The 15,628-nt window shown below is 43.2% G+C and overlaps 1 protein-coding gene across 2 annotated transcripts in view; it reads right to left on the bottom strand.

The window, feature by feature from the left end:
- SLC38A8 (solute carrier family 38 member 8) overlaps positions 1 to 15,628 on the bottom strand; it is a 332,753-nt gene that overhangs the window by 17,408 nt on the left and 299,717 nt on the right. For both annotated transcript variants that reach the window (XM_086949847.1, XM_086949848.1), the window contains one exon: positions 11,223 to 11,274. In XM_086949847.1, the coding sequence (XP_086805973.1) occupies positions 11,223 to 11,274 (52 nt within the window). The remainder of the gene's footprint in view (positions 1 to 11,222; positions 11,275 to 15,628) is intronic.

Here is a 15,628-nt window from a genome sequence, read left to right as displayed (position 1 = left end):
GGGTTTTACCGGGTGGGGGAGGGAGCGGGTATGTTAGGGGATTGTTCAGTTGCTGTGATTTCAGACGAAAATGGAAAATCAAGGATACTACACGCTTGTGAATACTGAGCAGACTTATGAATGTGACGTACAGATTATTGCTATGCCCGAGTATGTATGTAACTGCTCCAATTACTATGCTAATAAAAAGATTTTCAAAAAAAAAGTATCTTGGGGTGTGGATTCACAGGGACCCTCAGGAGGTCATTAGGACAAATTATGGTACAGCGATATCTAAGCTTGAAGATCGGGTGGCCAGGTGGATCTGCTTACCTCTAAGGTTCGCTGATAGGATCGCGATAACTAAAATGGAAGTGCTGCTGCCAAAATGTTTGTATCTGTTTGTAAATGTACTGATTACCATTATGCAGCAATTTTTTACTACATTACGATCCCTGTTGATTACTCTCGAATGGGGGGGCAAGACGCAGCGAGTCAGCTGGGAGACATTAAAAAAGCTGTATGCGTTGGGCAGATTCACAGTACCAGACATGCACCTGTATTATTTGTGTGCACAAGCACAGTTTGCCTATTATTGGCAAAATGCACCGCCATTCACACCGCATGTTGCAGTTGAAGCCGGTACTGTTCACCCCATACCTTTGAAGGCAACGATTGTGAATACGTACTCTGTGTTTGAGTGAGATGAGATACACAGTAAAATGCACAGCTTGAGCATGGTATACGCTGGGAAAGCTTGTTCAGCAGCTTCCGTTGTATGTTCCAGCAATGCCTCTCCATCATGCTGAGCTCTCGATGACCGGGGAAACTGGGGCCCTTAAAGTCTTGCACGCTGATGCGATGCGTACCATGGGGGATGTGTTCCCGGGTGGGACATTTATCACCTTACAGGATTTCACGAAAGATGGGGCGAATTAGGCTATGTCCACTTTTATTTACACTAGGCTTCGGTCTGCTATGCGTGGTTTATATCCATGCTTCCATGAGGAACCCACAGTCCTGGGGGCGCTGCAGCTCATTTACACTGCACAAACAAACTAGATTAGTATCGCGTCTACTCTGCTTCGCAGCTGGATGAAGGTGCAGAGACAAGTTCTAGGGATAAATGGAATGCTTGCCTCCCACAGCCTCTAAGGATGACGAATGGGAGGAATGCTGTAGGATGACTGGTTGTTTTGGGGTTAATGGGAATTTCAAACTTATTACAAATACATTCATCAGATGTATTATACACCAGCGCAACTTTATAAATATGGTCTAAGGGAATCGAATCGTTGTAAAAGGTTCGGTGCTGATAACGCCGATTTTATGCATCTAGCATTGTCATGTCCGAAGGTGGCTACTTTCTGGGGTAATTTAGTGACCGCTTTAACTGAAATGGTGGGTGACGCTATAGTATGTGATGCAAAAGTATGTTTGCTGGGTAACCGATCTAAAATTCAGTCAAGTGTTCTTAAACTGGTGGCACCGTTGATGCAGCTGGCCAGAGGCAGAGTAGCAATAAATTGGGATGGCAGTTTGGCACCTACGCTGAAACAGTGGCTGCATGAGGTTGTTTATTGCCGTGACCAACTCACTTGTTATGAAGAAGAACTGCCAACTGCTTCAAGGCCACGAGATGTGTGGGGTCCGTTTACTGCCTACATGTTGAACCACTCTGAAGACGGTTGAATAACATTGTATGGACAAACTACTATTGATGAATTGTCTTGACTCCCTGAATTCATGTTTTTAATTTGCCTTATGTACTGATTCTTTTTAACTACAGACATGTATGAGGTACAGAATGAGTTTACAATGTACAGCTGCATTTTTTTTGTATGTTTGAAAATGTATAAATAATAAAAAAGATTTAAAAAAATATTTACATGTCCTGGAAGTGAAAAACCTCCAAAGTCATTTTTTCACAGAACAGTCTGGCTCTCCCACAGAAAAGCACAGGGTTACATTATACATCCTTATAATGCATACCATCACTTTAGGGCTAGGTATCAAAATGATTCAAAGACTCATTGGAATAGGAATTTGAACACCAACCTAATTGCCAAATTTTATTTTTTAATTGCCATTTTGAAAACATCACTTTTAAAAAGTTTACATTTCCCTGCCCAGGACAAACGTGCCTTTCTGCCAGTGTCTAGGGTCGCCTGACTGTTAATGGCTCCCCTGTTGGGTGAAGTGTATTCCTCCAAAATAGTGGACAAAGGGCCTTGGTGTGGAGATGTGAGGGTCTTCTGACAGGATGGCAGGGGAGAAGCTGTGCACCTGCCCTGATTGCATTTCAAAGGGTAGCCTGGGTGCTGTACTCAACCCTTCTTAGCTTCAGGAAAAGCCTACCCTGTCACTGGCAGATGCAGCTCACACCTGAGCCGCCCTGCCCTTTGCTTCAAAAGCCAGTCTGGAGACAAACCAAAGGGAAAGACAAGAAAAGACCAGAACCAGTTTTAGGGTTAGACAAAAGGGTGACCGGCACCTACAGACTGGTACTGGTTATAAAAGTAGGCCAAATGCTCAGAGTAATTTCAGTAATTTTGCGTTTCGCTTTGATTCAGAATTACAGCAGACATCCTCGTGTCCATTGGAGGCAAGAGGGCATTTTTGCTCAAAGAAATAGGGCTAAATGCAGAATGAATCTTCTTGCAGAATTCTTAGAGAAGTCCGCTACACAGAATTACAAGAGTTGCACCCACCCCTATGTAAAAGTTGTATGCTCAGAACCTCAAATCCGAGCACTCCTGGCGCTGTAAAGGTTCAGAAGGACTGTCTTGCAGTCTGAAAAAAATTATTGGACCAGCTTGTCTTAAATCCAGGACTGCAGAAGTGACTCCAAGGGTATGGTCCAACTACCTTTCCTTTTTGTACTGTATTTTGCTTTACCCCTATTGAAACAATGCTAAAATGTACAGCTGCCAGGAAAAGTATTTTGTGTGATAATCTTTATTCCTGTCTGTACATGCATGACCCTTTTTAGCTTTTAGCTTTTTACTCTTTATTATATTTTTAATCATGTATTGTTGCCCAGTGTATGACTAGTATATGTTTTCTTCCTTTATGAATTCTCTGAGATCATTTGAGTCTGTTTTTTTAGATTAATTGTGTATGTAATGAACTGTTTTTATGTCTATGCTTGTGTGATTTATATTTTCAAATCGAATAAAAGCTTATGACTTGCCTTGACTCCAAGGGTCAGTTGGCTGGCCTCCTGCTTGACCTACAGGGACAATAGCTTCAAAAGACCTTTGCTGATTTTCAGATGGCCATATCCAACTGAATCTGACCTGCTCCCTTCTGGTGGTCTCTGTGGGAGTGAGTTATGACCCTCAAGTGCTGTCCCCAAGGTCCTCTCCCTGCTTAACTGAAGGTTTAAGCTGATCGGACTCAGAGCCTTGCTGAAAGCTTTACTGGGTCAGATGCCAAGCAACTCCACTCCACAGAGCCTTTCAGTGGAGCTGAAAGCGGACACCAAGCAACACAGCTCCACCAGATACGTCTCGCAGGCCCCCCCACACCAAAGTCAAGGTAAAACTTCCAACAGGCTGAACCTGGCCCTTTATCTGACCCACGCTCGATCGTGGCTGGCTTCAACTTGTGACTTTGTCCTGGTCCTGCGTGACTAGATATCTGCAATTGGAGCTTTGCCGCTTTGGAGCTATTTTTACCTAAACATTCAACAACTCAAAACTCCACTCCTACTAATTGCATTTTTGTTGTTTTGGTGACATTTAGTTTTTTCAAATATGGACTATTTTTCTAAATCAAATTGGGACGCTTATTGTGAATTCACTGAATTACTATTAGAGTATTGCGTAACTACTTTACACAGTGCTTCCATGTTAAGCCTGACTCCTTATGTGCCAAGCTACTAGAGGGCTGAACTGCAGTTTAGTGACTTTTGTGGTTCACTGACCAGGATTGTGGCTGCAGCTTGAGTAGGGATCCACCCCTTCAAATGATCTTTTTTCTTTCAAATGGTTCCCTGAATTGACAGGGTATGCTGCTGGCTAAATGCCACACAATGAAAAATGATCATACAATGTTGCATATGCCACCATTCCTAAAACCAAAATGCACTCCATCTCATAACATGTACAGCACAAGCTCTGAATCAAACTGGCCTGCTGTAGATTATCCAATTAGGCATCACACAAAAATGATCTAATATTGCACACCTCCACACCAGTTTAATATGTCCATCACATTTGGATTGCACCCACTAGATACTAAGCAACTTCATCCCCAATCCAAAAATGCCATCCCAGCACAAGGCAGAATTGAATATTGGGGACCATTTACTCCAGTCCTTGATCTTTTGCCATCTACAGGATTAGGCATTCCAAAATGTTGCTTTGTTTCATGATTCCTGCTTGGAATTCGAGGTGTATTTTCACAACATTCACTGGATGGCCATGGTAATGAGAAACCAGTAAGTCAGATAAGCATGCAGCTTGACACCAGGCAACATCTGCAAATCAATCGCATTCTGGTGCCACTTGTCAACACGGACATTGTGTAGGAGGATAAAGTCAGTGACACAGCGTAGTGGTTATAAAACCAGTTGTCGCCGTTCGAACTTGTAAGATGTTAAGAGCAAGAAGTCCAGGTTTGAACATTTGACCAGTAAGTTTCACCTTCAGAAAATGAAGGTTCTGTCCTTCACAATTCTACAATTATTATATCATATTAATACATGACCCAAAGTGGCATAATGCAAAATACACACAGAGCCATATATAAAATAGTTTAAACAGACATTCGCCCTCCCCATTGCATTAACCTGATGGTACACCTGGACATTAATAATTCACCAAAGGAAATGTACAATATGGTGCCTAAAATGCAATCTCTAAACAAGTCCTAGTTAGATCACTGCACAATGGTAAACCTATGACCATACTTGATTCCCATGGCAATTTTAAAGGACGATAGTGATGGTCCTGCATTGGAAGCACACTCCCATTCACCTGTATCAATGTGCCTCCTGATTAATTTCGCTTGTCCTGCTGTCTGAATTATACACTAATGTAGCACCCAGGCTCTATTAATACTACACACCCATATGAACAGCGGAATACACACCAAGCCCATACCCGTTCTAATTGCGGGATCAGCACTACACCAATGACTAACTTTAAACGACATTTATCTTGTTTGTACTGACCCTTGTGTTGGTCTTGCCCAAGTGCACCATCATGTACTCATGACCAATTTATTAAGGCTTACTTTTATTTTCGGGTTATGAATTTGTCCTCTACTGCTAGTTGTACTAGTCACACGCTCACACATGGACCTTGCGGAACTAGGAACCCTTTCCAAGAGGTGCGGCCTATGTAATTGAGGGCACAGCCTAAAGCTCAAACTATAATCCTGTGCTTTACCCAGCATGTCACCCGACCGTTATTTGAGTGACTGAGGTTGGTTTTTTTCACCCAGACATAACACTCATACAGAATATATAACTAAAACAAGCAAGACCTATTGCCTCTGCCAATGCTAGTTACCTGTGCCAGATAAGTGATCGCCAACGATTTTGTTGTGAATATGTAGAATTGGAAGTGTTCCAATTCTGAAATTAAGAGCCTCTGAATGGAAAATTCCTAAGGTCTGTGGAAGGAGTTTCAGCCTTGAGTGTCTCAATGTCACCAGTTCTCCCCTTCACACCACTCCACACATCTTCCTGTAATCCTTCATATGCCTATCTCACGTCATGCCTTTTCACTCCAACACCTTCTTTTCACTCTCGCCTTCTGTATGCACTTCTCATCTCCTCCACGCCACATGCACAGCCCACCAAACACACAGAAGCACTGCATTCTCTTCCACTTTGACAGGTTCCATAGTTCATCGGCTTCATAAACTTTACAACAGTTAAAATTGGCACATATTGGAACATCGCTTTGGGAACTTTGAAGAAAGGACAATGACTGAATAGGCATGTAGTCTGCATATCTTTATGACCCACTGACCGAGAAACTCACCCTGCCTTCAGCTTCAACATACAATTGTGTGTAGTCAAACATCCACTCACAGCCTGAACACTGACATCAGGAGGAGACTCAGTTCAAAGTATGTATTAAAAAAAGAGCCATGTGTTGCATAAAAAAATACAGAAAGAATATATTGAAAAAGCAAATCCTCTTAGGAAGTGGAAGTAAGTAATACTAGTAGGTAATATGTGAGAAAGTGGATTATTAGTCGGGGTGGATTGGTGTCCACCACAAGTAATATAGTCACTATATTGTTAGGTTCAGTCAAAGGTTTCAGTAACATAAATCTGAGCTCAACTTCTTGTAGCGGGTGCACAGAGCGGACAGTTTCATCTTCGAGAAAGCATTTAGAAGTACCAAAACAGTAAGATAAAAAATGTCAAAAACACAACAATATAAATCCCACTCCTGTTCATATCAATCAATCAGGTGTTTGTGAACCGCTACTACTCACCCATAAGGGTCTCAAGACGCTGGGGGTGGGGTTGCAGATTCCAGTCCATCAAGGAGGGGGGTCTGTCGAAGAGCCAGGTTTTGAGGTTTCTTGCGAAGATGGGGAGCGATGTCTGAGGTGGAGCAGGAGGTCGTTCCAGGCTCTGGCTGCGCAGAAGGAGCAGCCTCCCGATCTGGTCTTTCTGGTGCAGGAGACCACGGCGTAGGAGAGCTGGGCTGATCGTAGGGTCCTTTGGGGTGCGTGGAATATTTGGCTGTTCAGGTATGCTGGTCCGATGTTGTGGAGGTCCTTGTGAGCGTGGGTTAGCATCTTGAAAGTGACTCTAGCTTCGATGAGGAGCCAGTGGAGTGTGAGCAGGTGCAGGGAGATGTGGCAGTGTCTTGGCAGGTTGAGGACCAGTCTTGCGGCGGCGTTTTAGATGTTCTGTAGCTTGCAGGTGAGGTTTTTGTTTATTACAGCATAGAGTGTGTTGCCGTAGGCGAGCCTGCTGGTGACCAGGACGTGAGTGATGGTCTTTCTGTGTTCGAGTGGGATCCATTTGAAGGTCTTATGTAGGAGGCGGAGGGTATGGAAGCAGGAGGACGAGACTGAGTTGATCTGGCGGTCCATTTTGAGCTCTGAGTCCAGGATGATTCCCAGGTTGCGTGTGTGGTCGGTGAGGGTGGGCGGGCTTCCAAGGGCGGAGGGCCACCAGGTGTCATTCCAGGCGTCGGGGTTTGGGCCCATGATGACTACTTCTGTTTTGTTAGTGTTTAGTTGTTTAGTTTATAAAAATTAAAAACAAAATGTAATAAGCAAAATGACACCCAAACGACAAAAATCCAGTAAGGGGAACAGGAGTTAAGATTTTATTTTAAGATTTAAGTGGAAAAAGTACACTGCCCCAATGGGATTCAATAATCATGGTAGACTAGGACTTAGCATATTTTGAGGTCGACCATGATGGCCTGCCAAACTGATACATCTAGTAGATAGAACCTGCAAGGGCCTGGAACTAAAGAAGTTAGAAAATGTTTTAAGCCCCAATCTGAAAACAGACTTTGTTGTTTTTGAGGAAAAAAAGTTTTGCCCACGCTGGACAAAGCTGAAATGTTAAGTGAAAAGTGATACGTAAACAAATAGAGGCATTGCTGAATAAATCATACATTCACCGCCAGTCAAAAGAATGGGTTAAACGACCCAGTTGCAGGAGTAAAATCAGTGCATGGAACTAGTGCTTTGCCTCCAGAGATCAATGCATCAGTCACTGTATCATTCCTGCTGCGTCTTGTGAGAGCGATGCATTCCCCAACTGCATGGCAGAAGGCTGTGTATCACTCAACTCTGGACTCCGCCACCAGTCTTCAAAAGAGATGCATCGCCTTCACTGTGTGGAGAAGATAGATCCATCTCATTGCATGAGACCTGAAAAGATACTTTGTTCACCGTAGCCTGCCTGGGTCCCATAGCGAGCCTGCGCTTGCCTGAAGTTGGCCCAAACTTTGACTTTGCCCCGGTCCAGCGCGATCTAAAGTAACCTTTCAGCGTTACTTGCTTCTTAGCATTTTACTGAATTATTGTTCTATTAAAATTCAATGTCTCAACTTCTATACATTGGATTTTAGTCTTGTTTTGTTTGCAATATAAACTATTTGTGAACACAGGTTATATTTTAATGTGTACTTAGCTTACCCTGGCTACGATTGTGGATTCTGCTTGGGCAGGGTGCATACCTTTGTCAACTGGAAACATAATTTCTAACACTTCTGTATCGCCTTCAGCAAGCATTGGCAAAGTCAGTATGTCTCACCTATGGGATCTGTTGGCTTTGCTAGTGCTTATTTGCCAAGGCTATACAGCTTCGAAGAATTAAACCGATCTAAGGAAGCAATACATGGAAGAGCACATACACATCATGAGGCCCCATCAGGAGGTGTGTGCATGCGTGAGGACATATGCCTCCATAAGCATCAATATGCATGCAAATGGTTTCTGAATGACAGTGACGCCATTTTATTCTTTTTTTTATTTACCAATCCAAGATGGGATACACCACTTAAAGCAGAACTTATTTAATTAATTTCCACTTAGGCATTTGAGCATTTCTTAAAGCAGAATGGTTGGGTGTTAGAAATCGGGTTACTGGAAACACCAAATTATCTATGATTTATGCTCTTGTAGCTTCGCACAGAGTTGTCAGGCTTAAGAGGCAATTTGTAAATAGTTCTGCAGCACTTCAAACAGTAATAAAGTGAAAACACACCACAAAAAGGATCCCACACTAGATCAGAAAAATAGAGTACATTATATTAAATAAAATAAGACCCAAGTGATAAAGATCCAATCATTTAAACCGACGATATGCAATTTTAAAGATGCAAGTGAAAATAACACCAAAAAGCACAAAATGTCAACTAAAAATATCTGGTCCCGCCAGACCGGGACAAAGTACAAGTTCAGGCAGACTAATGGAGCATGATCTGGCTACAGGGACCCATTTAGGCCTACTGAAGTAGAGTGCCTTACATGCTGGTTGCGGAGCATTGCGAGGTCCAAAATCTAGATGCATCATGCAGCCAAGGGGATGTGTCTGTTCCAAAGAGTTGTGAGGCTACAGTGCAAGATAGTAGTAGAGAATTCAATTGAATAAGGCTTGCGATGCATAGTCCAGCATCAAGGATGCATTGTGCAGTCGAGATGGTGTGTCAGTTCCGAGGAGCAGTGAGGCTGCAATGCGGAATCCTGGTGCCGGGAAAAGTCCCGACAGCAGAGGTGATGGGTCAGTTCTGCTTAGGGTTGTGCCACACAGCAGAGATGTCTTGGTTCTGCTGGATCCATAGATGGGCTACCAGAGCACCCTCAGGCCCACTTCCAATGGTACAGGACTGGGAAGGTACCACTCGGCAGGGTAGGACTCACAGCTGCAGAGTCCAGCTGCTACTTAAAAGAGACTTGGCCCTTGGAGTCACTCTGGTGGTCCTGGGTACAGGTTGCAGATGAGTCGTCCTTACCCGGGTAAGAGGGCAGCAGGTCAGCACAGCAGCAGCCGTCAAGCAGAGTGGCAACCCATTCAGCAGCACAGTAGTCCTTCTTCCAGAGTCTTCCACAGGCCCAGAAGAGTAATGAAGAGTTGGTGTCTGAGGTCCAATATTTATACCTGGTGCCTCCTTTGAAGTGGAAAAGCTTCTAGAGTTTCTCTTTGAAGTGCACAGGTATCCTGCTTCACCTGTCCTGCTCCAGACTAACTACAGGGGGTATGCTATTCAAGTGTAAGCAGGGCTGTGCCCAGCTCTGCCTTCCCAACCTGCCAGTGATGGTCCACCCAGGGACACGTAAACTTTTGTGTGTGACTGTGCATGTAGAATACATAAAGTCCAACTGTCAACTACATCCAGTCAAGTGACACAGTGTCAAGCAACAGGCACTAAATGGGTAAGGCAGGAAAATGCCAAATTTCTAAAAGTTGCATTCTCAAAATAGTCCTTTAAAATTCAAATTTGCCATCAAAGGGGATTCTTCGTTACAATTTCAAAGACATCAAACAAACTGTACCTGCTCCCATTTTAAAGATACAGCTTAATAAATATAATAAGGTAACTCTGATGATATCCTATGCGAGATTCAGGCTTTGCAATAGTGAAAAACAATTATGAATTTATTGAACATCAGGACATGTAAAACTTAAAAGTACACATCCTACTTTTTAAATACATTGCACCCTATTTGTGGGCTCTTTAGGACCTACCCTAGGAGTGACTTGTATGTATTAAAAATGAAGGTTTAGGCCTAGCAAAAGGTTTATTTGGCCAGGTTGCAATGGCAGTTTAAAACTGCACACACAAGCTGCAATGGCAGACCGGATACATGTTTAAAAGGACTACTTAAGTGGGTGGCATAATCAGTGCTGCAGGCCCACTATTACCATCTAATTTACAAGCCTGGGGCACACACAGTATCACTTTACTAGGAAATTATAAGTAAATGAAATATTCCAGGTGGGGACAAGCCAATATTATCATGTTTTAAGGAGTGACAACGCGCACTTTGGCACTGGTAAAGTCCTCAGAGTCATAAGGCCAACAAAAACAAAATCAGAAAAATATACAGGAGTAAGGCAAAAATGTTTTGGGGAAGAACACCTTAAGGCTGACAGGTCTAACATCGGGCAGCAAATAGGAGTTGCAGGCTACCCAGACAATCTATACTAAAAATAAAATAAAGTATTTTAAGGATCAGAAGGTGTGAGTTAGCAAAGAAGGTAGAGGTGGGGGAACCAATGTATGGTGTTCGAGTGGAACAATGGGCAAGCAAAAGTTAAATAGAAAATCAGAGCATAGAACGTGTGGGGTAATGTGGGTATCAAAGCAAATCATGAGGGAAGGGGGAAGTGATGGGGAGCAACAGAGTATGGAATACATTTTTGTGGGGGGAGATAGCACAAATGGGGCATGCCTAGAAAATATGAGCACTCTCATAGCTTGCTGAAAGACAAAGGATAAAGTAGTTCTGTTAAAGTGATTAACGGTAGGGTAAAACATCAGTCACTCAAATGAGTGGCAAAAAATGCTTTGATCCAGAGTACAAGCACAAGAAGAGAAAGTCAAGCCATTAAATTACAAGCAAACAAATTAGAGTGACAATAAATATAGCTAGTGGTAAGCAATGGGCTGGCTCTAAGCCTACTATGGTTGTGCTTTGTCCGTAGACAGCCAAAAGGTGTCGAAGGCAAGACCTAAAAACAAAGGTGTTTCAGTGGCTGTGAAATGGTCATTCTCAAATGTTCCTCTGGAGAAAGTAAAACGTACCTTTTTTTACGTTCAACTGGCTCGGATATCATTGCACACACTAAACACAGTCCTGTACGGGAAGAGAAAGAAAGTAAGGATTATTACTGAAGAATTTACACAAACCAACCATGAAACATTGGCTTCACAATATTATGCATCAAACAGATCACTGTGTGTATTGCACATGTGAATGTAGAAAGAGAAAAAAACGGCATGAAAATGTGAGCATAGTTTACAAATAGTATCTAGATGTACAGAACTTCTGATGGTGAACCCCCATGAAGGAAGCGGACTGGTAGGCGCAGTGTGCATATGTGTGGGTAAAGCCCAAATTCATAGTGGGACTTGATCACCTTTTTTTAACAGATTTTATTGATCCTTTTTCAATCACAGCATAGCAGTTCAAATCATAATTTGTTATGGACTCATTCCTTATATCAACTTGTGAATACGTGTCAGAGTGGGCCAAAACCTCAGCCAGCATTGGCTATATAACCTTGATTATCCCCCCCCCTTCCTGCGAGTTGTCGATATAATGATTTGTGTATGGGGCGCGGGGATTGTATATGTAAGAAGCAATCTGAGTGCTTTTGTGGGGCATCGCAATGTAGAGGTAGTATATCAGTCAGTGGGGTCAATCTTACATGGAAACTGTATGAGTAGTGTTGATTCTGGTGTCCTACATGTATCAGGGGATGTTCCTTATGGGCTTTCTCCTTCTCCCTCTTGGGTCTCTAAATCTGGGTGCTCTAGGTCATGCATGAGGGTCTCCCAGGCTCTGGGCATCTCCAGGTTTTGCAATCCTCTTTTAGCCTCCCTCATCAGTACTCGCCCCTCACACCCCACCCATTTCAGGAGTTCTTTTTTCCAGGTGGTCAGATTAAGGCCTCTTGTGGCTTTCCAGTTCCTGGTTATCTCACGCTTTGCTCGCACAAATACCAGGTCTTAGAATTTACTGGTGACTTTGGTTTTGGATGTATTGGGGAACCATCCTAGGAGGAGTGTGGCTCACTGATTAGAGCGGCAGACCCTGATGCAGAGGTCTGGCCCGGGACCAGGGTTCAATTCCCGACGCGGCAGGGTCCTGAGCCCAAAAAAAATGTCCACGGACTCGATAATTCGCGCCTCGGTGCCAACTCTAATCATGGGGTCCCACGCTGCAACTCTGGGCAATAGCTTGCTTAATCTCCACTACGGCGGCCCACCCGCTGCGGGATGCCTGGCTTTCACCTTGGGGATGCTCAGTAGGGGTTCTCACAGGGAAAAAGCCAGGACGGGTTCCCAAGGCAAGCGCCCTGATGCCTTCGGGTGATACGTGTGCTATATAAGTCGCAATACATTTACATCCTAGGGAACCATCCTAAGAGAGTGGTGGGGGGAGCATGGGTCCTCTATTGACAACCTCATTCACAGTTTGCACTACCCCTCCCAGTATCCCTGCAGCTGGGTGCAGCAGGACTTGCTCACCCTTGCACAAATAGATGCACCAGCTTGATCTGTGCAAGTAAGTAGCAGGAACAGGGGAATGCATGAAGTAGACTGATATCATAAGACCCCTGCCTTACGAACCAAGACCTGTAGGGCTATAAAGAGCACAGTCTTACAATTTTAGCTTAATCACTATTCAGCGAGGAGTGGTAAAGTAATATTTGCATTTCGAAAGAACGTATCTTCAGGGACAAAACAGCACAAGTCTTGTGCTGTCCTCCCCACCATCGCACAATGAGGCTCCTTGTAAATCGCAGCCTTGCATACTGTGCTGACCATTTCTCAAGGCTGTGGTGTGCACCATTAGTACCTCAGCCACACATCAAAGCTTTCTGACTCGCGACTATCATATTACCTCAAATTACCAGGACAATTTGGCAGAAGTTCTTAGCAAAGTAACAGTTCATGAAGACTCCAAGAGGTCAGAGATCAGCAGCTCAACTTGCTTTCTAATTTTTACTAACTATATGGACAAAATGTAATTTTTCTTAACAAGTGTCAACCTTATGTGCCTTGCAACTATGCTTCAGAAAACCAAATATATTAATTTAAAAAAAGCTTTCACCTATCTAAGCCTCTTAAGTACCGAGCTATTACATATGTGAAGCATTCCACCATATTTTGTTCATCTGTGTACCTCAAAAACAAAATAAAGAAGGCATTACCACATTGAAATCAATGGCCCTGCCAGTCTTGGACTAGAAGCTCAGCCACGCCCCTTTGCACACTAAGAAAATACTTCCTGATAACCGGCCTACCCATAGTTCACTGAAGTTACTTCTTTTCCAAAGTTTACACCCTCGTACATTTTTTCCTTTTATTTGGCTAAATTTAATTTCTAACAATTGATTTACTATTTTCTCACATATTCTTTGTGGAATTGTTTGCTCGCAGATTTGAAACTAGATGGAGGTTGGCAAATTTGTTTCCCTCATACCCTTAAAGCGGAATGAAATTCCTAATTTTAACAAAAACCTACACACAGAAAACTGCAAATTAAGGGTGACAATTCTTTTATTCATAAGCAGTCCTCTACTTGTTGGTCATCAGTAGCAGTGGGGTTCTTAAGCCCAGATAAAATGGGGTTACCGTCTTTCTATATCTTTTCTACTGAAAGAGATTATGCCATTAGATATTAATGCTGCTATGCTGTCTGAGCAGCATCCTTCAGTTTAGTTTTTTGCTCTGTGCTTTTAGTTACAGTACGTATTTTTTCATAGAGGTGAGAATTAAAGGGCAACATGAATAATAAATTGCAAACTGGGGGCATGGCCAGCCACCAAAGATGGCGATACATATCGTTAAGGTCTCAGTGGATTTGCCAAAAACGTCCCACATAGGAGTCCAAAGAGCGAGCAAGGATACAAAAAAATGGAAGAAATGAGACCCATGATGGGGTCACTGGCCATGCAACTGAGAATCACTGCCTGAATTCTGGAGGCCGATGGATTCGAGGAAAGATCAACATTCAACGCCTACCAAAAGACGAGGCCCCGTATAGAAAGCGCTGACAAGATTGGGGGAACACTAATGCACATGCATTTGAGAAGACGTGGAAGCTCGATCAAGAGAAGTTTGATGGGAGGTCTGCAAGATATTAAAAAGAGGGTTCCTTGGCCTTGGGAGATCAACCCAAAGAGAGTGGGGAGGATGATTCCAATGAGGCGGTGATGCCAGTGGATCAACAGACCCCAAGCAGCAAAGCCATGGCTATAACAGCCAGATGCAGCTGAGGCTATCCAGACAGCCCCTCCCCTCCTCACCTCACCCATCCCCCCCCCCCACACATCTGCCCCACGCCTTCTCATACCGGCATAAGGGCAGAAATAAAGATACCATATTGAGGGGAAGAGGTGTGAGGCGCAAGGAGCAAAACTGTCAGAACTGAGTGACCAAAAATGACAATGGAAAAACCCATAAGACACTGGAAGAGAGCATAGTGAAATCAACTTTCGGAAGAACAAGCATATGGGCTCATACTTACAAGTATAAAGAGACATGAAAGCGAAAACAAGCATTTGCAATGCAATAGGTCTCACATTAGTAACAGGTTGAACTATTTGCGCTGCTAATAATAATGCAACACCAGTAACTCAAACATTTAGTAATGCGAGACATATTGCATTACAAACGCTTGTTTCTTCTGGTTTCAACATAGACCAGGAGTGGCACCTGCTGACTAGATAGTAACACATCAGCAGGAAGAGGTACACCTGCATGAGCGAAGGTGGCCATCATTTCTGTTGACATGTGACTGGAAAACCTTTCAGCTTATTTGTGGCAAAGAAGAGGACAACATTCCTAGTCCTATGAAGTTGGAACTGTTCATTTACAAGTTCGTAAACTATGAAGGCTTGGTCAGTGACCTTCATCTGTGCCGACATGTTGGTGAGTCAGTCGTGTTAAGCCACTGAGATTTCTAGCAGGAGTTTAGTGGCATGACATCCAGCTAATTTACAACACTGACCATATAAGCAAGTTCGCCCGTCTTTACACTACACTTGGCCTTCAACCAGATTGACTTTTTTCCAAGGCTCAGTGTTTAAGATCAAAACTAAAGCCACAAAGTTGGGGGGGAATAGCATTGAATTGGACAAATGTGAGAACATGCTGGATCCCAAGGATGCAGTCACATTTATCTGACAACTAGGACTGATTTGGCCGTAAAACATTTTTTTGATGGCGACTGCTCTGTACAGGAACACATGGATTTAACATTTTTATAAAATTGCTCTTTGACCTTGCAAACTTTTAGGGGGCAAACTGATGATTAAAACAAGCTGAAATGAATAGGATAATCACTATTAATTGTGAAATAAATAGTCCACATTTCCTCGGATACTCCAGGGTCAGCAATGTTTAGTGGGTCTTGGCGAATTATACCTCATTATGCGTCGTACCATAATATCGTTGGCACGATATCGTCTGACTTAAAT

The sequence above is a fragment of the Lissotriton vulgaris genome, unplaced genomic scaffold (genome assembly GCF_964263255.1).
Source record: "Lissotriton vulgaris unplaced genomic scaffold, aLisVul1.2 SCAFFOLD_912, whole genome shotgun sequence".
NCBI classification, from domain to species: Eukaryota; Metazoa; Chordata; class Amphibia; order Caudata; family Salamandridae; genus Lissotriton; species Lissotriton vulgaris.
This window is presented reverse-complemented; position numbering and strand designations above follow the sequence as displayed.